The 23,159-nt window shown below is 38.1% G+C and overlaps 1 protein-coding gene across 4 annotated transcripts in view; it reads right to left on the bottom strand.

The window, feature by feature from the left end:
* The window catches only part of cacna2d3a (calcium channel, voltage-dependent, alpha 2/delta subunit 3a), a 213,339-nt gene that overhangs the window by 67,450 nt on the left and 122,730 nt on the right, over nucleotides 1-23,159 (bottom strand). For 3 of the 4 annotated variants that reach the window (XR_005992575.1, XM_041799783.1, XM_041799785.1), the window contains exons 12-13: nucleotides 18,362-18,495; nucleotides 8,088-8,105 (exon numbers count right to left, since the gene is read on the bottom strand). Coding sequence is in view for 3 of the 4 variants with exons in the window: in XM_041799783.1 (XP_041655717.1) it covers nucleotides 8,088-8,105; nucleotides 18,362-18,495 (152 nt within the window). In the remaining variant the exon portion in view is untranslated. The remainder of the gene's footprint in view (nucleotides 1-8,087; nucleotides 8,106-18,361; nucleotides 18,496-23,159) is intronic. The other variant, XM_041799784.1, reaches the window with a different exon arrangement.

Below are 23,159 nucleotides of genomic sequence, written 5' to 3'. Positions count from 1 at the left end.
TGATCTTTTTTTTCAGCTGATTTGCTCCAAGCAGCTCTTGGGATGCTGAGCATCGAGGGTTAGATGCTTGTGCCTCCACATCCAAACGTTGCAGCATGGCTTGAAGCCTTCTCCCGAAGCTTCTACAACTTCAATCTGCTGTATCAAGAGCAAGCTTCTATCACACTGGAATCAAACAAGGTAACTTTCTTCTGGAGGCAGAATTTGGGGGGGTTTATCTTTCTGTAAAGTTTACTTCCACAAGTAATGAATAACAACATATTTTGAAATGATATATCATTTATTTCTTTTCATGTGATTTCAGGTTTTTAGTGTGAATCAGCCCCACCTGTGGCAGGCACCAAGACAACAAACTTCATCAGCCACAAAAGGTGGAACATCCATGACAGAAAGAACAGCCTAGTCAGTTCTCACGTATCCTCCCTCTTAAGATTATCTATGGACTCAAAGGACTGTGCGTGAGTTGTATCCAAATATTTGGACTTTTATGTACGTCGTTGGTTATTGTGCTTTTACAACATTTGCTTATATCTTTAGCAGTAGTTCCTTTATTTTTTAACATGTAAATTCAGATTTGTGGTTGATATTACTCATAACTACTGACAGTTATCAAAGCCAGCCAGCTGCCACTCACAGGCTCCAATTGTTTTTCTGTACCAAATATTTGGAAAAGGCAACAGCTGATGTACTGTAGGTGAGAATTTTCCTCACTAAAATTAAAAATGTCCATTAAAATACAATGCAACATTGAATATGTGGCTGGTCGAACTTAAATTAAGTTACAGTAATTATTCAGATTTTCTTTTTTTTTTTTTACCTCACTCATGGTGTTTTTTAAATTCATCTATAATTTTCCTGACAATAAATAAGTGACTGTAGTTCCTTGCACCAATAGAGTAACTTTGTTTAAACAGCATTACATTGTTTGATGTAGATTTCAGATTGGGCCTTAAAGCCCACTTTAATTTCACTTTTGAGAATACTTGACTTTCTTTTAAATTTAGTCTAATGAGATTTATTTTAAATATGTAGGTTGATGCTACCTTCAATATCAAGTAGTATTAAGTATTTTATGGCTGTTACATCTCATGATTGAAAAGCTTTAACGTGTAATGCAAAACTAAGAAGTTTTAATAAATATCTTGCATTCATTGCAGCTCTGACTCTGCTTTTATTTTACAGGTGAAGTGACTTTAGAATGTATTTTGATGCAATTGGGAATTACAGTTTGGTCATTGAACAATGTTCTGGGTTTAATTAAAATTTTTGCTTTTAACATAATTTAACATTTTACGTGGAAAAAGTTTCCATAAAATATTTAGTTAAGGTCAACATGCTATATGTTGATGTTACACATTTTTTTTTGAAATGGTCTAACATAAAGAAATTAATTTAGGCCATTACATTACTGTAGCACAAGTTTATTGACTAACATTAAATTAAAATTTTTGCTCTTAATAAAGTTAAACATTTTACGTGGAAAAAGTTTCCATAAAATATTTAATTTGGGTCAACATGCGATTTTTTTGAGTGTAGATTGACAGACAGCTAGATGGATGTTTTTCGCTTTTCTGCCATTCTGTTTAGGTATGGTTATGGTTTCCCGTTATAACCAGCGGCTGCTGCTGTGGTAGCCGTTAGCTCAGATGTAGCTGTAGGAAAGCAGCAGTAACAGTAATTTTTACTTATTACATGATCTTTAATTGCTGTATTTATCCTATATTTTGACCATGACTCACAATAAAATAAAATTATTAAAAAACAAACAAACAAACAAACAAACAAAAACGTGAAGCTCCACCATTCATGATCTAAGGCAGGGGTAGCCTGCACAAGAGTAGGGCATGCGCATTACATCATTTGTCACTCTGACAGCCCGTCACGAATGTGAAGAACAGATTGTTCCACCAATCACCTTCTGAAGATCTTCTGATAAGTCCCGCCCTTCACAAACGCTTTAATATTATTATATTTTCTATTCAGCCGATCTGGTGTGTCAGGTTTGCTTTATCCTGCCGAACAGTAAAATTTCACACTCCAAAAACTAATCACTGCCGGAACACACAATTCAGTGTGGTATTTCAACAGGCATCCCAGATAATTGTGGTCAGCCATAAAGTAGGTTTTAATCTAGTACTTGTTACTTATAATATTAGTTTCAAGAACCTCTCCAGTCACCTGTTTTTTCCCTGATTTTCTTGTGTAATTGGATTTTCATGATCTGAAATCTGTAATTATAAAGATTAAAACCAAAAAGTCTAGAAATGATTCACTTTGGACATTTAACTTTCTGAAGTGAATGAAAACGAAAATTTACCCGATATTCTTATCTTATTAGATGAACCTGTATTGGGTGGTGGGCAAGGGCATGCTGATCCCCAGTGGCATATCCTGAATCCTGGTGGGTGAAATATCACTCTGGCGTGGAAGAAGCCAGAGCTGGTGCAGGAAGTAGAGAACTACCAATTAGATATAGTAGGGCTCCCACACACAACTCTGGTTTTGGAACCAATATCCTGTAGAGGGGCTTCACTCTCTCCTTTTCTAGAGTTGCCAAGAGTTAGAGGTCCAAGGCAGAATCAGGGATACTCACAAGCCAGTGTCTGAGCGCCACTGTGTTGGGGTTTCCCCCTTGAACAAGAGGACTACCTCTCTGTGCCAGGGAGTAAGACTTTGACCATTGATTATGCTGATGCATCAAATGGCAGTTTGGAGTATGCAACTTTCATCCAGTCTCAGGGTGTGATCCTGGAAACGGTTCCACTTGAAGTCTACATGGTAGACCTGGTGGTCTTCAATGCTAATGAGGGCAATGATGGAGATACCTGGAGGGGAGTAATAAAGAGGAACGACTTGCACTATCTGAGCATTAATGTTTTATTATTGGATTTCTGTGCTCATGGTTTTGCTCAGGCTAGCCTATGCTGAAGTGGAGACTGCTGACCAAGACGGGCTGTGGGATGGTGGAGAGGGCATTAGGTATAGACGAGATTTGCCCTTAGATGCTAAAGACACTGAACAATATAGGGCTGTTATGGCTGACACATCTCTTCAATTTTGCACGGAGGTCTGAATCAGTGCCTTAGGCATGGCAGACTGACGTGGTGGTTATTAAAATTGGAGACTGGAGGGTTTGCTCCAACTACCGGGATATCACAAGCTTATTCCAGGGAGTTGGAAAAGAGAATGTGGTGGAGACGCAATATGGATTCTGCCTTGGCCATTGGACGGTGGACCAGCTCTTTACCCTTGCAGGACTTTTTGAGGGGCAGGGTAGTTCACTGATCCATGCTATATGTAGTTTGTGGAGACCCAGAGGGACGTCAGGGTTGATCTGTTTAGCCTGCTCCCACTGCACCCTGACCCTAGATGAGTGGACGAAAATGTAAGGAGCTGTGACAACACTGTGATGTCTCCCTTTATATCAATGAGCTGAGAAGAATATATAGGCAACCAGAAATGAGTGGCGTAATACATGCCCAATGATCACACCATTCTCACACTAGTAGCAGGATATAAACATCATTGCATCCTCCTGCTCACTTGCAGTGTATTTTCCTGAATATAACCTTCTACAGTATGTTCATACACTAATTGGCTTAATCCAAGTTCAGCATAAAGTCAGGTTAAAAAATTCAGCAGTTAATCTGTACACACGCAGCCCACCTGGGACATTTTGGGGAACTGTTATGAGTTTTGTGCATATGTTGAGGTATTTCTCTGATCAAAGACCATCTTTGTCAAAGATCCATCTTGTCTTGAGACTATAAAGCAGCGTGCTTGGATGGAATACAGAGTATTTTTGTAATCTATCATTGTATTTTTAAACTTAAGAAACTACACACGGGAATTTCGCATATGTATGATACCTTAACATTTGTTTTTAGGTACAGTTGCTCTAGTAAGGGGGAACAATTTTTTTTTTCAAATGTATGTATGTGATCTTTATGCAGCCTCCACTGTGCCCTAGTGGGAAACCTTATTAAAAAACAAACCTGTACATTTTTGCTTTACTCTTTATTGTTACTTTATTTATACTATTCAAGTATATTGACAGTTGTATTACCTTTATTTATACTATTTAAGTATACTGACAGTTGTATTACCACTTTTTATAATTTTTAATCATTCTTATTGTTTTCAAATGGCTACTAATTTTGCAAAAAAAAAAGACAGATTTCTGGTGTGAACCTACTTGACAGTAAATGTGACTCTGATTCTGCAAAAAGTCTCTAGTTTGGTGGAAACCAGGCTTGCCCAGTTGCTCTGGGAAAAGATAGACTGTAATTAAACAGATAACAACAGCCACAGGGGGATGCACCCAGCAACTACATAAGCCTGATTCAAAGCAAAAAGGAAAAACCTTGAGCCCAAAGCGAGTGTCCTCCAACACGACCATGCCCCAATTCCCTAGAGCAGCACACTGTGTTTAGATTTTGACTTATCATACGTAACCTACAACCTCAAATCCAAGGTCAGAGCTTTACACAGCCCAATCTGCATCATCACTGCCTCTGTGGTTTGATCTGCATCAATCAGAGCTAATGGGCTGTGTAAGTCCTTTCCCCTGCTGTGGGTCGAAAAATAAAAAAGAACCCTTCTGGACCTGAAAACTTGCTCTCCTCTGACACAAATACCCACACATGCTCACACACTTGCACATCTTAGAGGGCTCACACAAACATCCCTGCCCCGTGTTAGGTGTCTCATAGGACATCTCCTAATCTGGGTTGTGGTGACAAATTGTGTTCTGGTGGACAGGGTGACCCTTGTTTCCTTGGAGAAGGGATTTTAATGATGTAGGTGAGTGTAAGGTGGGAGCCAGAGCACACAGTGGGCTCCTGTGGGAAAATGAATACAAACCCAATAAAGGCTCAGAGCTGGCACAGAACATGCACAAGTTTGGGACACATTTGCAAAGCTTTCAAAAACCTAACTAGGGCTGTCAAACAATAAAAGTTCTTAACAGCAATTAATCTCACAATTTCTGTAGTAAATCACGACTAATCACACCCTTTTTTTTAATCACCTTTTAAAATTGTACTTTTTACTTCACTAATTTTGTTGGAACAACACAAACATGACATAATTTTACACAAAACTAAAAAAATGGGTCAGACAAAATTGTTGGCACCCTCAACTTAATATTTGGTTGCACACCCTTGGGAAAAAATAACTGAAACCAATTGCTTCCGATAACCATCAACGAGCTTCTTACATCTCTTTACTGGAATTCTGGACCACAAAACAGCAATTTTGAGATCTCTTCATAGGTGTTCAATGGGATTTAGATCCGGACTCATTATTGGTTACTTCAGAACTCTTCAGCGCTTTGTCTCCAACCATTTCTTGGTGCTTTTTGAGGTATGTTTCGGGTCATTGTCCTGCTGGAACACCTATGATCTCTAACACAGACCCAGCTTTCTGATATTAGGCCCTACATTGCGGCCCAAAATCTTTTGATAGTCTCCAGATTTCATGATTCCTTGCACACAGCCAAGGCACCCAGTGCCAGAGGCAGCAAAACAACCCCACAACATCCTTTAACATCCACCATGTTTGACTGTAGGTACCGTGTTCTTTTCTTTGTAGGCCTCATTCTGTTTTCTGTAACAGTAGAATGACATGCTTTTCCAAAAAGCTCTACCTTAGTTTCATCTGTCCACAAAATGTTCTCCCAGAAGGATTGTGGCTTACTCAGGTACATTTTTGCAAACTCCAGTCTGGCTTTTTTATGTCTTTATGTCAGCAGTGGGGTTCTCCTCGGTCTCCTGCCAAAGCGCTTCATCTCATTCAGATGACGACATATGGTCCGAGCAGACACTTTTGCACCCTGAGTCTGCAGGACAGCCTGAATTTGTGTGGAAGTTGATTGAGGATGTTTATCCACCATTCCAACTATCCTGCGTTTCATGCTTTTGTCAATTTTTCTCTTCATCCATGTCCAGGGAGATTAGCCACAGTTCCATGGGTAATAAACTTCTTGATTATATTGCGCACAGGAATTTCAAGATCTCTGGAGATGGTCTTGTAACTTTGAGAATGTTCATATTTTTCCACAATTTTGCTTCTTAAGTCCTCAGACAATCCTTGGCTCTTCTTTCTCTCCTCCATGCTTGGTGTGACACACACAGGCACAAAACACAAAGGTTGAGTCTACTTTTATGTATTCTAACTGGCTTCAGATGTGATTTCTATATTGCCAGCACCTGTTGCCACAGGTGAGTTTAAATAAGCATCACATGCTTGAAATAAAATGATTTACCCACAGATTTAAAAGGGTGCCAATAATTTTGTCCGGCCCATTTTTTGAGTTTTGCGTAAAATTATGCCAATTTTGGCTTTTTTCTTCTGTTTTTTTGAGTTGTTCCAATGCACATAAATGAAATAAACATGTGTAGACCAAAAAAAAATTGTAATTGCAACACTTTCTGGGAGTGTGTATTTTCTGGAAAAAATCCAAGGGCGCCATTACTTTCGTCCATGACTGTAATATCACTGTAGGTATACTGACATGCTGCACTGGCTTAACCAAAGTGTGCCTAAAGGAACGATAAAGCGTCCTATTAACCAGTTACCTGTTGATCTTAGTTAATCATGATTAACACAATTAATCTTGACAGCCCTAGCATTAACACTACTGCTTTAAAGTGTGGTATTTATATTTACTTGACAGAATTTCCAGAGGAGCTTACTGATTCCCCAGCTTTCCCCTCTCTTCTTCGTCTTCTGCCTGACTAAATATCACTTTTTCTTTGAACTTTCATTAAAAATAAAACCTTTTCTCAATGCTGCATTCCTTTTTACATTCTTGTCCCAACTTTCACTGATATCCTTTCTTACTTTTTTACCCACACTTGCCCTCAAATACTCCCCTCTCCTTCTCTCCTCCCAGAGCTCCAGTGTCAGTTCATCCGACAGAGTGGGAAACAAAGCCAAATGAGGCAGAGAATGATGGATGAAGCTGGCAAAACGGGGAGAGGAGGGAGAGGAATGGGCGAAGGATAGGAGGGAAGGAGACAGGTGGGGGGGGTGGGGAGAGGGAGAGAGTGGAAAAGAGGAAGATGAGATATACTTGAAAAAAATATTGAGAGCAAGAAAGGAAAGATAGGATGAAGGGTGCATTTGGAAAGATGATACACATCAGCCCTAGAACACGCTCATCACTTTCAGAACACTGAGCCAATCTTGGGAGTTTTGCTAACTTCTTATCAGACACCATCACCATGCAGTGTGTCTTCCTGTCACTGTCTGTTTTCTATCAGAGCATCCAGACCAGAGCTGTGCAGCCTGATTATATGCAAAGAAGCAGCACAGATTCCTTCCTAATCCCAATTATCAAGTCTGACAGTATCGTATCTATTTCTGTTTTCTGCTTAGCTGCTCCGATATCAATAAGCTCGGGTGTATCACACTAACAGTACGATGTCGGACATATGGCCTGCCAGCTGTCTAATGAGACTGCCCATTCTGATGGTGGAGGGGTGGGGGGGCTCTTCTGTTCCACCATCATCATTGTTATTATCACAGAGCTGCTTATCTCAACCCACACATGATGCATAAAACAGTAGAAATAAAGCGATAAAAAGGCATCAGGACAGGTCATCCAGCCAGTCATTATAGGTTATTGGATTTTCACCCAGAAGATAACAAAACAGTTTATACTGGAAATTTCTACCACAAAAAAATACAGGCAATCTTGTTTTTCACACAGGCGTAAGAACATAAATGTAGCCTACATTAACACACACAGTCGCCCTGCCAGCAACGGAGGTACTGGCAAAGCACGGCCGACGCAGCATCACCAATGATCAATGAGCGTGTGTGTTTGACCAAACGTGCAGAAGAGAGAGAGAGTGATCAGCTGATCCGATGACCACCACAATGCATGGTTGAGCCACACACGACACCGACACACAAAAAGATGCCATGGGTCAGTATGGTGGTTAGTTCACCCATAAAAATGTGTCGTTGTCCTGCAGACATTAGAGACCACATGCACATGAAATGTACAAGAACACACACCAGAGCTTGACACAGCACAATACGGCGATGACCTCAGAACGGATCTTTTTTTTGTATTTTACCTTTTGTGCTTGTGGGAGCTAAAGAGAACAGATTAAAGAAGAGGGGAGGAGAGAAAGGGTCAATATGCTTGTGGGTAGAAGTCTGCAAATGCCTTTCAGTTCAGTTTCCACTTTGCGAACACCAGTGAGCGCGTAAAATCCACTGACATCGACTTTGACTTTAAAAAAAAAAGAGTGCTGGTGTCAAGAGAGGAGGACTTTATGGCTGGGAGGGTCACAGCAGAGGAAACAACACTTAAGCTGTTATTGTTGAGTCAGTGTTGGCTGAATGTACTCTGGCTGTGATAAATGGAGGAGGATAATGAGGGCAGAGGGAAAGAAATAGGGAGAGGGAGACAGAAAAAGGTAGAACATGAGAGATATAAATGGGATCGCAGAGTAAAGGAGTCCACCTCATGCTGTGTTGGTAGACTGTATTTTCTGCCTTTGTCTGCTTATATTTTTAACCCTCTCCTTGTCTTTTCAGAAATAATGGAGGGCAAATGGCTGCTGCTCACTCTTTATGGCCAAACACAATAACAAAAGAGAGTCATTGTGCAGATTTGAATACTACTGTATAATGCGTATTCTCTAGGAAGCAGAGGAATCTTGAATGTAGGTTATTATGCACATAAAAAATCCAAGAAATCTGACATCATTTACAGGGGGTTTTAGTGTTCAATTTAATTATCTAAGATCATTAGAGCTCATGTTAGGACTTTTTACTGCTATAAAACAGGCTGAGATTAATACTGATGCCTCTTTGTGAGCTACAAATGCAGATGAGTCCATCATGAACACAGATTATTTCTATTATAAAGATCTCAAAGTGTTGCTGCCACATGGTACATGTCAAACAAAACAATGAAAAAAAATGCAGAGATGTTTTAACTTTTCTACAGCAAAATTTGGTTGTGAGTGGTATAGTATGTTGTCAAAAGGCAGCAATGAGAAATTTCTGGGGGAAAAATGCTCTACTTATCCACCTTATTCCTTGGCCAGAGGCAGAGCAAGGGGGTGGTTTATAGGGCCTAAGCCCCACATGTTTTCTCAAAAGCCCTGAATCTTTCAGGATGGTTAAAAGTTGCTTATGAATTTCATTATAGATAAATGCAAAAAGAGATAAAAATTGCCTTGCTGATTACAAAATTTAAATTAAATATTGAGCCAAACTTTATGTATCAAAAATACTTTTCACATTGCTGTAAAAATACAAACTTCAGCAATTTTGTAAATAAATCATTGTTTGTAGCCCCATATGTTGCTTTTAATATTCCTTCATTGAAAATGCAGTTTCAACTGTAAACCTTTACATCAAATTCCTCCCCTACCTATGCAATGTAACTTAAAAATCAAACATCAGATATTTTTAAGAGAGAGAATTATTCAACTTCAACATGGTTTATCATGATTCTAGAGTGACAATGACAATTTTAGCACAATTAGATTAAGAAAAAGGTATCTAAGCAAGTTTTTTTCCTTAGTTTGAACTGCTTATTTTTTGCCCAAATGGTGTGTAGATTTCTTGCCATTTTAAATCTAAATTTGTGATTAAAATTGTGTAAAGATCGTGCATACAACTGCCCAATAAGCAAAAGATTTCTGGGGCATCGCCCCCCTTAACCTGCCTTTGTTTGGGCTTAGCCCCGGAGATTAAAATGTCTAACTCTGCCCCTGTCCTTGGCTCTCCTGTAGATTTGATTATGGTTGGAACTTGTAGTGATACAACAGACAAAGAACAATTCAATTTTGAAAAAAAGTTGCTATATGTCTAACTATTATGGCTAACCACCAATAGTGGTTGTTTAGATATGAATACAACCTCGTTCAATTCGGAATAAGGTAGATATTGATCAAAGGTACTGCTTCATCAACAGGGGGCACCAAAATCAACACAAACTGTGAGTTCCTCAGTGGAGCTTTAAAATTATAGTGAAAGTAAATACAAGCATTCAGTTTCCATTTAAATCTATGTGTATCTGTTTGTGTTTGGCCAGAATGTGAGGCTGTGGGTTCTTCTGAACATACACAGCTCTTAAACACACACAGGAGGCTCATTCATTTAATGGTTTCATCTGCTGCAAACACACACAAAAAAAGACATAAAAACACACTATGAAAGGCTTCTTAGGCCATAACTCACAATCTACACAAGAATTCATGCAAACACAATCCTAAAGGGTTTTTACAATGTATTTCCACGACAGAGCCGTAATGAAGCTTCACCGTCATTATGCCTTGAGACATTCATGCTGATTCTACAACGGCGTGATATTACATATCTAAACAGGTTAGTTCAGGGTGCATTTTGGTCTTGAGGGAAAGGGGAGGAGCTAAACACAGCAGGAACTCCACACACACAGTGTGAGACATGCACCCACACACAGTGTGGTGCTCCCCCACTGGCTCCACCAATCCTTTTTTTTTTACTGTTACAGCCTCCAAAGATGGAACAGAGGGGTCATCACTTCAGCCCCTCATTATGCTTCAATAACGTTCAGTGAAGGTAAAACATCACAGTGGCGTAATACACACACACACACACACACATAAATATAACTACAGCCACGTCGGGTTGTTGTTTGAAAGGTACATAAAAACAGAAAAGTGATTTTCAAAACATTAACATCCAATACTTAATCAAATACAGCCCAATCAAAACAAAGATTTGAAACTGATAACATGTTTTTGTTTTTGGAAATTATATGTAAATTTGATGCTGAAAAAAAGGTTTTAAAAAGCTGGTACAGCATTAGGTTTACTAGTCTGTTGCACCATATTTTCTTGCAACAACAATTCTTTAGTCAGCTTCTTTATTTTCAGAGTGGATATTTTAAAACCACGCTTTTTCACTGGCACAAAACTTAACTAAATGAAAACTGAACTACCAAATCAGCATGAAAATATATTCAAATCTAAACTGAAATGAAAAGTAAAAAGTCAAAATGGAATAAAAATAAGAACTAATGACAAATCCAAACTATTTTAGAGTGTCGCAGTGCTCGTTTCTAACCTTACCTGATCTCACATCCATCTGGGCAACTGCCCATAGTCTATGTTTGTACAGGGTTGAACTATGGCTGCATCTCACTTTCCATAAGATCTGTCTTGAGTCTTTTTTCCTTGAGCCATAGACTCTCCCACCAGAGAGACTGAAGGAATTCTGGACCAAGGACCGATGACTTAAAGACTCATGGGACACCTTTCCCTCTGCACTGAAGTCAGTTTGTGATGACGGTGCCAGCAGATCATCTATCAGCTGTCAGTAGACTTAAAGCTGACTGTGTCAGCGTAAGTATGTACTGTATTAATTCTGATAAAATATCCATATTATCAGTGTTTGGTCTCAGACTCTGATAAAAAAAAACCTGAACATGAAGAGAAACCTGCTGTCAATTAGAAAGACATGCAGACTCTTTCTACCAGCACATGCTTTATTGTAAAATCATTTATAATCCTAATTATTCAATGTGTGGGCTTCCCCTATTTCATCTGGTTATGATCTCTGTGTTTCATAAACACTCATTCTTTTATAAAGTACCATAAAATGACAAAAATCTTAGTGTAACTTTAGGAAAAATAAAAAATGATCAAGCCTGATGCTCATTAACATTTACAGGTACATCTAAAAAAACACTATCCTGACACGCCAGATAGATTTGTTTCACACATCTATCTGGGAAAGCTTCAATAGGAAACATTTAAGAAAAGGCAGAGGATTTGAAAAATCTTGGAGTATGATTGGATGAATGTTCTGTCAGTCACATCTCTACGGGCCAATAAGAGCAACAAAACACATGATGTAGTCGCTATCGAGCTGCGCATGCACAGCACATCGACTTTTGTCATTTTTGGAAAGAAAAGAACTCAATGCTTTTTCTTTATTGTTCTTTAAATGTCGTCATGTTCTGATAAAACTGACGCTTTAGCAGCATCCACACTAAGCTCTTCCACCGTAATTGCTCCGGCCTCTTGCTGCTGCTTGTTTATGTCACGACTCTGCCGCGCTTAAAGTACGGCCCCTCGTTGCTGATTGGTCCTGTTAATTTCTAACCGGGCCCAAACAGTTCAGATGGGAGCTTTGCAAGATGGATTTGCCAGTAAGAAACACGATACAGGCGAATCCATCTGCTTCTCAAGGTTAAGGCTACTATGCATTTTAGGCAATAATTACATCCTTTATTATATAGACTCATTATACATAGAGTAAAATATTTCAAGCCTTTATTTCTTGAAATGTTGATGATTATGTCTTACAGATAATGAAAACCCAAAATTCAGTGTCTCAGAAAATTAGAATATTAAATAAGATCAATAAAAGGATGTTTTAAACACACTGAAAAAAATGAACTTTTGGCACTTGCATTATCTACTAAGGTTACTGCCATAATTTGTACTATGTAAAATTAAGATTTGATAAAAACTAGAATTTTCAAGTAAATATACACCTTTAAACCATGTAACCGATTAACTGTTTGCTAAAAGTAAATCTTACTTCATGTTTTCTCATTCTACGTAAGTGTTTTGTGCTAATAACACATACACTTAAATAAAACAAGTAAATGTTAACCAAATAAAGTTATTATGTTTGAATCCGCACATGCTCAGTTGAATCAGGCCGTGAGTGGTTTTTCTGGATTGCATCAGACAACGTCCCTCACTTCTCAAGAGAGCAGCGGTATTTAGTCCTGGACTACCTTTAGTTTCACAGTAAGTTCTGATTTTTTGGTCTTTATTTTAGAAATTAAGGTCAGTGTGCAGTTTGATTTTGAGGTTTATACAAATTTTCTGATTCTGATATTGCTTGCTCCTCTGTGTAAATTCTGTTTTAGTAGAGTATAAGACCATGAACTCCATAGCAAAATGCGGTATGATTCAGACCGCAGTTAAGCTATTTTTTGACCAAGTTTTTATAACTATCATAACTAAGTATGAAGACATATGCTCTAACGTTAGTGTGAACATGTCAGTAAAACAAAGAAAAAAGTTAAAGCATGCTTGCAAGGTCTGTAATTTTTGCCCACAAAATGACAAAATGGTTTTGTGTTTTATTGTATTTAGTAGTACTAAATTTAAATACGCTTGTCAGCACACAAAAGCATGCAGAAGAAGTTTGTCTTCAGGAGTTCAGGCTAAAACAGGATTATTTTGCCGCAGTATCATGAGGTTTAAACCACTGTGACAGGAGCATAGAAAATGCAGTATTTAGCATGTCTTTTACAGCTGTTGTAGTCGCATGTCTGAGAGGATAGTTACCTTGTAAAGCACTGCATATTAAAACTTTTGATGACTAGCTCAGTCTATATTAGTTTGTACAATGAACCTAAACTATGAACGTGCAGGTTGTATGAACAGACAAAACAATAAAACGTGCTGGCAAAGGCATTTTGTATTAACAAAGTGTTCCTCAAATTAAATTCAGTTAAAAAATAGCATTATCTCCTAGTCTTCTCATCATTGTCAGTATGTTTGAATAAATTAAAGATGCTCCTAAGACAGTATGAGTTAATTTTATAGACGGTGAGACCAGTGTGGCTGGAGACATACTACTATAATTGAATGTTTCATTTCATGTTTATAAAGATTCATGTTAAGTTTAGACAGAATTATGAGACTATTATTTGGAAAAAATAGTTTAAATTTTGGTTCTCATGTCTATGACATATTGTAAAGATATAGCTTCCGTAATTCAAAGAGTAAAACAGCCAGTAGTGTAAAGGGTACTATCTACAGATCCTGTCACACTCAGTCTGTGCAGAAAATTATGCAGAGGTGTAAGAGAAATAGATGAACTATGTATTCTTTAGACTTTTTTATAGGAAAAGCTCTGAAGGCTCATTTATCTACTTCAATCTTGTCTTTCACCTGTTGTAAGATTTAACAAAAAAATGCAGTCTGTGTTGATGACTTTTGTAGCATAGACATAATAAATTTTCAACCTCTATATATGTAGATCCAGTAAAAGACAAAAGTATAACCAAACTCCCCTTACAGTTTCAAGTTTATTTTACATTAAATTCAAAGTGAAATTCAAGCTGACATGTAAAAATTAAGAGACATGGCTTACAGCTGACATATACTCTGCTGAGGGCCCCCACTGCCTGCCCAGGCACAAAGCCTTTTTGTTTTGTTTTTTTTACAAGAGTGTTTATATTATGTTTCATGATTGAAAAATGCTTAATCTTTGTCAACAGAGAGCAGCCTAGGTGACGTCTGGGCTGGACGTTTTACGGATACAGGATACAAAGTGAGCTGCTTGAGTATTAACAAAAGGGTTTTGTAGGAGTAGTTGTTGGTCCAAAGCTATAGCAGTAGTCTGATTCATACATGTAAATACTTTTGTCAGCATTATATAGTTTCTTTTTCTTAAATGCATAATTTTCTATGAAAATAATGGCTTAATGTTTAAAGTCATGGTTTCACTTTTATAAATGTGTCTTTTTTCTTCACAGGGCGTCCTTCCTCCCACCCAGATTGGACAACTGAAGTCTAGGAATGCAGTCAGTCGATATTCTGATGCTATCGACTGACAGAAAAGTAGGCTTCCTATGTAATGAGATGGTCATGCAAAAAAATGAAATGCAAATTTATATGCGGTTTAATTTTGATACATAAGTATGAATATTAGCAGATTTTTAAAATAAATTCATTTGATACTAGATTTTTTAAAGAATTTTACAGAAGTACTTATTGTTTAAGTGAGTTTATGTTTTATCAAGGTTAAAGCATGGCTTTTAGATACCTTACACAACTCTGGTATTGTTTGTGTATGAAACAAACCTAATCTCTTCACAGAACCAAAGAACTTACATGACGCACAAAGCTGTACTCTTCATTTGGACAGAAAAAATATTCTAAACAATAGTCTTGCATGGATAAATTCACTGGGTTTTAATGTATATATTTAGCCACAGGGCTGCCTCTGTGCACACCCTGAAGATCTTGGTTGTCCATGGCATAGATGGAGAGGGATCAGTGGATGTGTCCATTCTTCTTGAAGGCCGGGAGACACTGTATGGATGCCAAAAAACTGCTATAGCTGTTCATGCTTCTCATGGAGCTGAGACATGCCCTAAACATTACCTACCCACCAACCCTTTGGTGCACTTTTAAAGTGTTTCAAAAACTTCCCCTTCAACTAGATGGAACAGAACTGTACCCAAAGGGGAAAGCTAAAAATACTGTCTTAAATTTCCTGTCCATGACAAGTACCTTGGCTGCTAATGCAGCCTGCCTCTTCAACTAAAAAAATTATTTGGACAGCCCATAACTACATCACCAGCTAATGTGACCCTTCATGAACATTTAGCCACATGGTGCTTTATGCTCTGACTGGTAGTGCCCTCTTCAGCTCTGAACAATGAAAAGACTGTTGGAATTTAAAATATGTGGTTGTTTGTAATGTAGTTTAATTCACATCTGAATGAAATGCTAAAATATGCGCCTTCTGTGGGAAAATTGGTAGCTGTAACATGTTAAACACTTGGCTCCTAGAGTATGTACAAATTCTGACAAATAACAGAGAAGTGGGGATTAAGTGATGTGTGTTGCTGCTGGTAAGGTATTAAGGTTTTAATTGTGCACTTGCTTTGCATTAGTTCAGAGCGTGAGTTTACTTATCAAAATCATTTGTTTATATTTTGCAAACTGTTTTAAACATCACCCTCACCCCATGGACACTGCATTAGCATTGGGCATGTAAACAAGGAAGCAGCACCTTTTTGTTTGTTATGTTGTATCACTATGTTAGCCAATATCTGATGTTTTATTTAAAAGTCAATATACCGATAACTTTTTGATATTATTGTGCATCCCTATTTATTGGTTGAGAAATGTGTCAGGGTTTATTGTGCAAACGTGATAGTCAATGCTGTGTTAGTTAATGCTGTGTTGGTTAGATGTCTCCAAACTTTACAGTGTGATATGATCCTTTGCCATTCATGGAGTTTAATTTTTAAAAAATAAAGAGGCTTTACTGTATTTTTGCAGTAGTGCAGTTTGTACTAAAATTCTGTTAAATGGTTTTTATAAATCATGTAACTTTAACAAAAGTAAATTAAAATGCATGATTATGTAGGGTTCTTTTACCTCATATAACTAAGTAATTCATAATGTCAAACAGAGAAAGAATAGTCAAAAAACATTAAATAATGGTAAATATAGAGGGTAAATAACATTTACTTGATATTTTGGTAAAGTAATGTTTCTTTCTCTGAAAGTTAAATTGATTTTACTTAATTAGATAAAATAAATAAAATAATGAGTTAATTTGGGTTAGTAAAACTTACTTAACTTATTCTGTAACTTTAAGTTTGTCTGTAAATATATTTTACCTGATTCTTGCAAGTAAATTGTACATGATAATAGAGCAGTAAAAATTACTTAATCATAGTGTGTGCAAATTGTTATGAAGGTTTAATCAAGAAAATCTTATGAGCCATTTCTGTCAGTGCAGAAATGTCAGGCTTCAGAAAAGTATGTTCATTTCTATGCACTCAATATTTGGTTGGGCCTCCTTTTACATGAATTACTGCATCAATGTGGCATGGCATGGAGACTACTCAGTTGTGATGGAAGCCCAGGTTGCTTTGATAGCGGCCTTCAGGTCATTTGCATTGTTGGGTCTGGTGTCTCTATGGGGTTCAGGTCAGGCCAGTTTGCTGGCCAATCAAGCACAGTAATACCATGGTCATTGAACCAGCTTTTGGTACCTTTGGCAGTGTGGGCAGGTGCCAAGTCCTGCTGGAAAATGAAATCAGCATCTCCATAAAGCTTGTGAGCAGAAGGAAGCATGAAGTGCTCTAAAATGTCCTGGTAGATGGCTGCATTGACTGCGGACTTCAGAAAACACAGTGGACCAACACCAGCAGATGCCGTGTCAGCCCAAATCATCACTGACTGTGGAAACTTCACACTGGACTTCAAGCAACGTGGATTCTGTGCCTCTCCACTCTTCCTCAAGACTCTGGGACCTTGATTTCCAAATGACATGCAAAATGTACTTTCATCTGAAAAAAGAACTTTGGACCAATGAGCAATAGTCCAGTTAATTTTCTCCACAGCCCAGGTAAGACGCCCAGGTAAGACGCCTCTGACGTTGTCTCTGGTTCAGGAGTGGATTGACACGAGGAATGCCACATTTGTAGCCCATGTCTAGGATTTGTCTGTGCTTAGTGGCCCTTAATGCGCTGACCCCAGCCTCAGTCCTCTCCTTGTGAAGCTTCCCCAAATTCTTGACTGGATTTTGCTTGACAATCCTCTCAAGGCTGCGGTTATCCCTTATGCTGGTGCACCTTTTCCTTCCACACTTTTTCCTTCCACTCAACTTTCTATGAATATGCTTGGATACAGCACTCTGTGAACAACTAGCTTATTTAGCAATGACCTTTAGTGGCTTACCCTCCTGGTGGAGGGTGTCAATGACTGTCTTCTGGACATCTGTCAAGTCTGCAGTCTTTCCCATGATTGTGTAGCCTACTGACCCAGACTGAGAGACCATTTAAAGGCTCAGGAAACCTTTGCAGCTGTTTTGACTTAATGAGCTGATTAGGGTGTGACACTATGACTTTCCAACATTGAACTTTTTCCACAATATTCTAATTTTATGAGACACTGAATTTTGGGTTTTCATTATCTGTAAGCCATAATCAACAACATTTCAAGAAATAAAGGCTTGAAATATTTCACACTATGTATAATGGGTCTATATAACATATGGGTTTCACTTCCAGAAAAGAGTGACAAAAAATATAGAACTTTTTCATGATATTCTAATTTTTTAAAGTTTTTAAAAAACTTTAAAAAAAACTGCCTCTCATAGTAAATTACAAAGGATAATAACAAATTTGTTAACAGAGACTTAAATTTTTTTTTGTTTTTTTTTTACTCAGTGTTAATTTTTCCATTAAGTTATGTGTAAGGGCTACTGCTTTTTTTTCTTTTGGATGCCTGCTACCTTGGTCAGGTCTCTCCTATAAAGAGATTTTTAACCCAATAGACTCACTGGTCAAAAAAAAAGATTAATTTAATAAAGATTGAGCAAACAGGACCATCAGCAGGAAGACTGACCATTTTCATCAAATGATGATAAATATAAAAATAGAGTAGAAATATATAAAACAGATGAGTAATGCTTCTGATTTTCACAAGAAAACATTTGTAAGTCCACAGGTGGAGCTTAAATCAGCACAAAAATTCCTCACAGGAGCTTCAAAAGAGTTAGAAAAATATGTATGAGGTAGGTAATGTGAAAATGTAAGTCCAGTGCCATGTGAGAGATGGTCCAGTTAACTCACCGTGCTATCAATGTAGGCTTCAGTCCACACCGTGTCATGCTCCTGGTCTATCACCTTAGGGCGACTCAGCACATGGAGATACTCCATCACATTCTCCTGCACGTCTGCCAAAGTGGAAATCTGAGTGAAGTAGCCTGTTGGACAGAATGAGGAAGAAAGTAAGATAATAAATGACCTCAAAGCACTCAATCAATGCAAATAGAACAGGTCAAGTCTCCCATATTACATCCTAGAAACAGATATAAGAAGTTCAATACAGCTTCACATGGCAGCTGGTATCATGTTCAATATCATCTCGGCTATATATTCTTTTCCAAGCCATCGCTCCCGTTTCATATACCTTGGTACAAAAGCAGGGGATTACATCTGGAATACAGTACAGTAAGCAGCGGATATTTGCTTGATGAAGCAGATGGAAATCTAAAGTCATGGTATGAGTAATAGCTTAAGAATTCCCTGCAGTGATATACAAGTGAGAGCAAAGCAGCATGGGTTTGTGAATGGGTAAGTGGTATGTAAATGTAACGAGGAAAAAAAAAACAATCTCAGTCAAACCAAATGTGTTGCCATTTCCAAGAATGGTAATGTCGCCATTATGATGCTAATGTGCATGTGCAGGAGGGAATGTACTGTTATCTCTGCAGGAGGACAGAAGAAGGAGGAGAAGAAGAGGAGGGCATCAAGACAACTGTGAGACAGAGGAGAGGAGAGGGAGAGGAAGAAGCGACAAAGAGGATAAGGACGAGAAAGAGAGAGACCAACACATTTCCAGCCAACCGTAAAAACAGCAAACTGCCTCCATCATTGCGAGGCAGTCAAGGAGAAAATCATAGCTGGAGGAAACAGATTTGAGGGTCATCGTTCCCGGCAACGACCTTTACTCCACAGGGGGGGAGGAGAGTCTAGACACAATCCACAGATCAATGAGGGATGCCAAGTATCTCCCAAAAAAAGTGAGTATAGGATCTATTGTTGATAATCTGGGACAAAAACATTGTTACAGCAGTAGATTATCGTTCTGACTAGTATGATACAATTAGCCACTCTTTGGTGCCAAACATCAATATGGGATATTTTAAAAATATCCCCTTATTTGCCTCCCATTTTGACTCATGGTCACTTCTTAACAATGTCCAATGACTTTTACATATGAGGGTGATCTGAAGAGATGTTTGCTCAGTGTGTTTCTGTGACAGTTACTTAATGACGCTCCAGTGTCATTACGCCTTGAGATATTAATATTAATACACCACGAAAGTGTGATATTTGGTTTCCATATATCCTAGTTTTATTTTGGATGCCTTCATTATTTTTGTTTGCACACAGAAAAAATAAAAACTATCAAAATTATTAGCCCTCTTGATGCTAATAGTCAGTTGTGTCTCTTTTTGCTGGATAACAGCCTGCAGTCATTTGTTCTAGTTTTTAACAAGTCTCTGACAAGTCTCCTGAGGAATTCCAGCTCATTCTTCATTGGCCAATCTCTCCAGCACCTCTGGCATGGACAGTGGTCTTCAATTCATCCCACTTGCCTCCTGGAAACACTCACATCAAGAAATGAACTTTAGAAGTGATCAACAAGAATGATGGAGCTAATCATTACTAAGTCCTTTTTTGAAACTTTTATTTCTGTTTTGAGGGGGTTTGGGTTTTTTTGAGCTATGGTCTTAAACCTTTGATCAGCTGATCAACAACCTATATCAGTCTAATTGTTTTCAATAAATTACTTACTCAATTATTCTTTGTCCCACTCCCATTTCTTCTTTTTGCATTTTGAACTCTACTTAGAACCTTTTTAAGATCCAACAGGGCAAATTGCAAATTCTTGCAATTTTTCAACTAGTCTTATAATTTTGATCAGGAGTGTACTTCCAGTATGCGTAGTCTTTTTCGAAGTTGGCCTTAGCAGACTTCAGACTGGGTTTCAGCTAGGGGTGCACTGATTGCAATTTTCTAGCCGATCACTGATTACCGATCTTTAAAAAGCCTGACCTGCCGATACCGATTTTTTTTTTATAACTGACAGCATACACCTTCAATGTTCCAATCTTATTTTATTGAAAAACACTGAACAATACCTGTGAAACAATACAAACTTGTTGTTTTAACTGCACATGAGGTAGTTCTCTCAAATATAAATGAAAAGTTTAGAGCATTCCTGTCCAAACTACTAAATTATATCAGTTCCGTTAGTCTTTCATTTTTCATATTTTAGTAGGTAGAGGTACATATGAAACCGATCCACCGATCTTATCTAAGTATCGGCCGATCACCGATCACCCAAAATTAAGGAAATTGGCACGGATTCCGATTTTGGCCGATCGATCGGTGCACCCCTAGTTTCAGCAGTTTTTTTTTTTTTTTTGGTCTGCAATCTCTCAGTCCATTCCTGTGCAGGGCTCTCGTGGTTTTCTTTGAGACTGCAATTCCTTGGAGCTGTAACAACAATGAGATTTGTAGCACTTGGTTGTCTTGCTGCTAAACGTAAAATTGTTATGAATTGGAAGATTAGAGCCCCAGGCTGTTTTAGTTTGAGTAGTTGGTTGGAAGAATTTATTGATTTAATTGGTATGGAAAGAGCAGCTGCCACTTTATGGCAGTTCGATCAGGGTTTAGATGGCCTATGGGATAAAATAAGGTTATATTTAAGTTCTTTACCAGTTTGCAGAAAATTAACTATGAACTACATGTAGGTATCGATGCTCCCCCCAAGTTTTTTTTTTTTTTTTTTTGTCTTTTAATATTGTGTTATTGTTGATGTAAAGTGATGTGGGTTTTGTCAAGTGTTTGTTTTTGTGTTACTGCTTGTCTATTAAGTACTGTCTGTCTGAGGAAAAAATATTAATAAAAAAAAAAAAAAAGAGACTGCAATTCCTGACTTGGCTAAGTCAGTGTCTTGGCAGTTGTTCTGGGGTCTTTAGACATATATGTCACTAGTTTTCTTTCCAGAGCCTTTGAAATCTTTCTCCTTCTACTTCTGCAAGGCTTGGTCTGAACTGTTTGGCTCTCTTTGAATTTTTTGATGATATTTCTCACTCCAATTCTTGACACTTGGAATCACTGTGATAACTTTGTAAATCCTTCTCTTGCTTTGTGAGCATCAAATATTCTTTTTGTCTAGTCTAAACTGATTTCTTTTGTTTTTGCCATGATGCTTCTCAAGTGACAGCTCAAACCCTTACTGAAGTTTCTATACTGTGTGTAAATTGGAAGATAACCCTCAGTTTTAGTTTGATTTTACAAGCTTTGAGCATTTGCATTAATGTTTGTAAGTAGAAGTTTAGAAAATAAGTGAAGTAAGAACTTGGAGGGTTGATCACAGTCAATGAAAAAGTTAAAACAATGATTGTCTGCATAAATGTGTCAACAAACATCAGCCTGTTCTTTCTCAGACAGCCCTGATGCCATTCAGTTTCATTTTGAGTTACCTTGTGATTCCCACCCATGGCTATAAAAGTAAAAAAAGAACAAAAGTACAAAGGGCTAAATCTCATGCTTTCAATACAAAATGCTTTAAAACCACATTCTAACTGCAATCACAAAGCAACAAGAAAGCACTTGCCCCTGAACTTAACCTGGAAGTGAACCCTGACAGTTTCCTCCTTTTCATCCTCAGAGACATCGGGGTCCGGCTATTATTCCAGCAGACAGTACAATGACAACACACACATACAACCGGATTCACACACACACAAAGCAAGCTGCTTCAGTCTAACGGCATCGTTCATCACACTGTGAGTGAAGAATGACTGCTCCCTCTGGAAGGCTGAGGGCGTCCTTCGGGCTGAGCCTCATGGGGGCCTGTGAGATGGGCCGGGGAGAAAAAAAAAATGAATGCTCCTTGATTTCAGAGACACGGTACACCTGTCGCACATGCAGGACAGGACAATAGCAGCATGGTGTGGTCAGGATGAGAGCATTAATACACATCAAGAAGACCTTGGTTTGGGTGATCTGTAAGCAAAATACAGAGGAAAGTGTCCTGATGCATGAAAATAATGAATGAGGTGGAGATGAGAAGAGTCCAAACATTAAGCAGAGTTCAAGTTTCTGCATGGCATTTATGTTAAATCAAACCCCATGCATACAAAAGAAGAGATGTGCATTGCTGTAGATTTAACCAGTTGTTTGATACATTTTTGAGAGCTGCAGGTCAATATGTTGGCTGCACATTATTGATGATAATCTCCACTTCACCACATCCAACAGTGCCTTTATTGGATTGAGATCAGGTGATGGAGGAAGCCATTGAAGCTGCTCCTCAGGTACTTAATACAAGACGATTCCACTTTCATCAATTATGAATAGATGTGGTCGAGCAAAATCATCTTTCATACCACATTACACCACCACTGCTGTTGATGATGTAAGTTTGGATGCCTCATTTCTGCCACCTGACTGGATGAAAGAATATTTATGTTAACAAAAAGTTGTGGATGTATCAAATAAAGTGGCTATATGTATATTTTGTACTATTACCCTGCACTAACTTGTATTTGTCATATGGCAGCATTGTTTTTTGTCTTGTGGAAAGAAGAACGGCCAGAGGACATCACTACCCAGAGTGCATTGCACGGAAATGGCAGCTGCATGGGAATAGGGTTGAAGTTTCCCTTCAAGAGCACCTTCCCACATATTTGAGCACTGATATGGCAGGAGGACATAATTATGGCATCATGTATTGCTTAATATAGTACATTTATATAAAAACAAAATTAATACATTTAACTAGTCAGCTTTTATTTAATTATGCAATGGCTGATGGTTTCTTTTGGGACCTCCTGGATGAGTCGTTGAT

This window comes from Cheilinus undulatus, linkage group 11 (genome assembly GCF_018320785.1).
Source record: "Cheilinus undulatus linkage group 11, ASM1832078v1, whole genome shotgun sequence".
NCBI classification, from domain to species: domain Eukaryota; kingdom Metazoa; phylum Chordata; class Actinopteri; order Labriformes; family Labridae; genus Cheilinus; species Cheilinus undulatus.
Note: the sequence above shows the minus strand (reverse complement) of the source record. Positions and strands in the feature narration are given on the sequence as shown.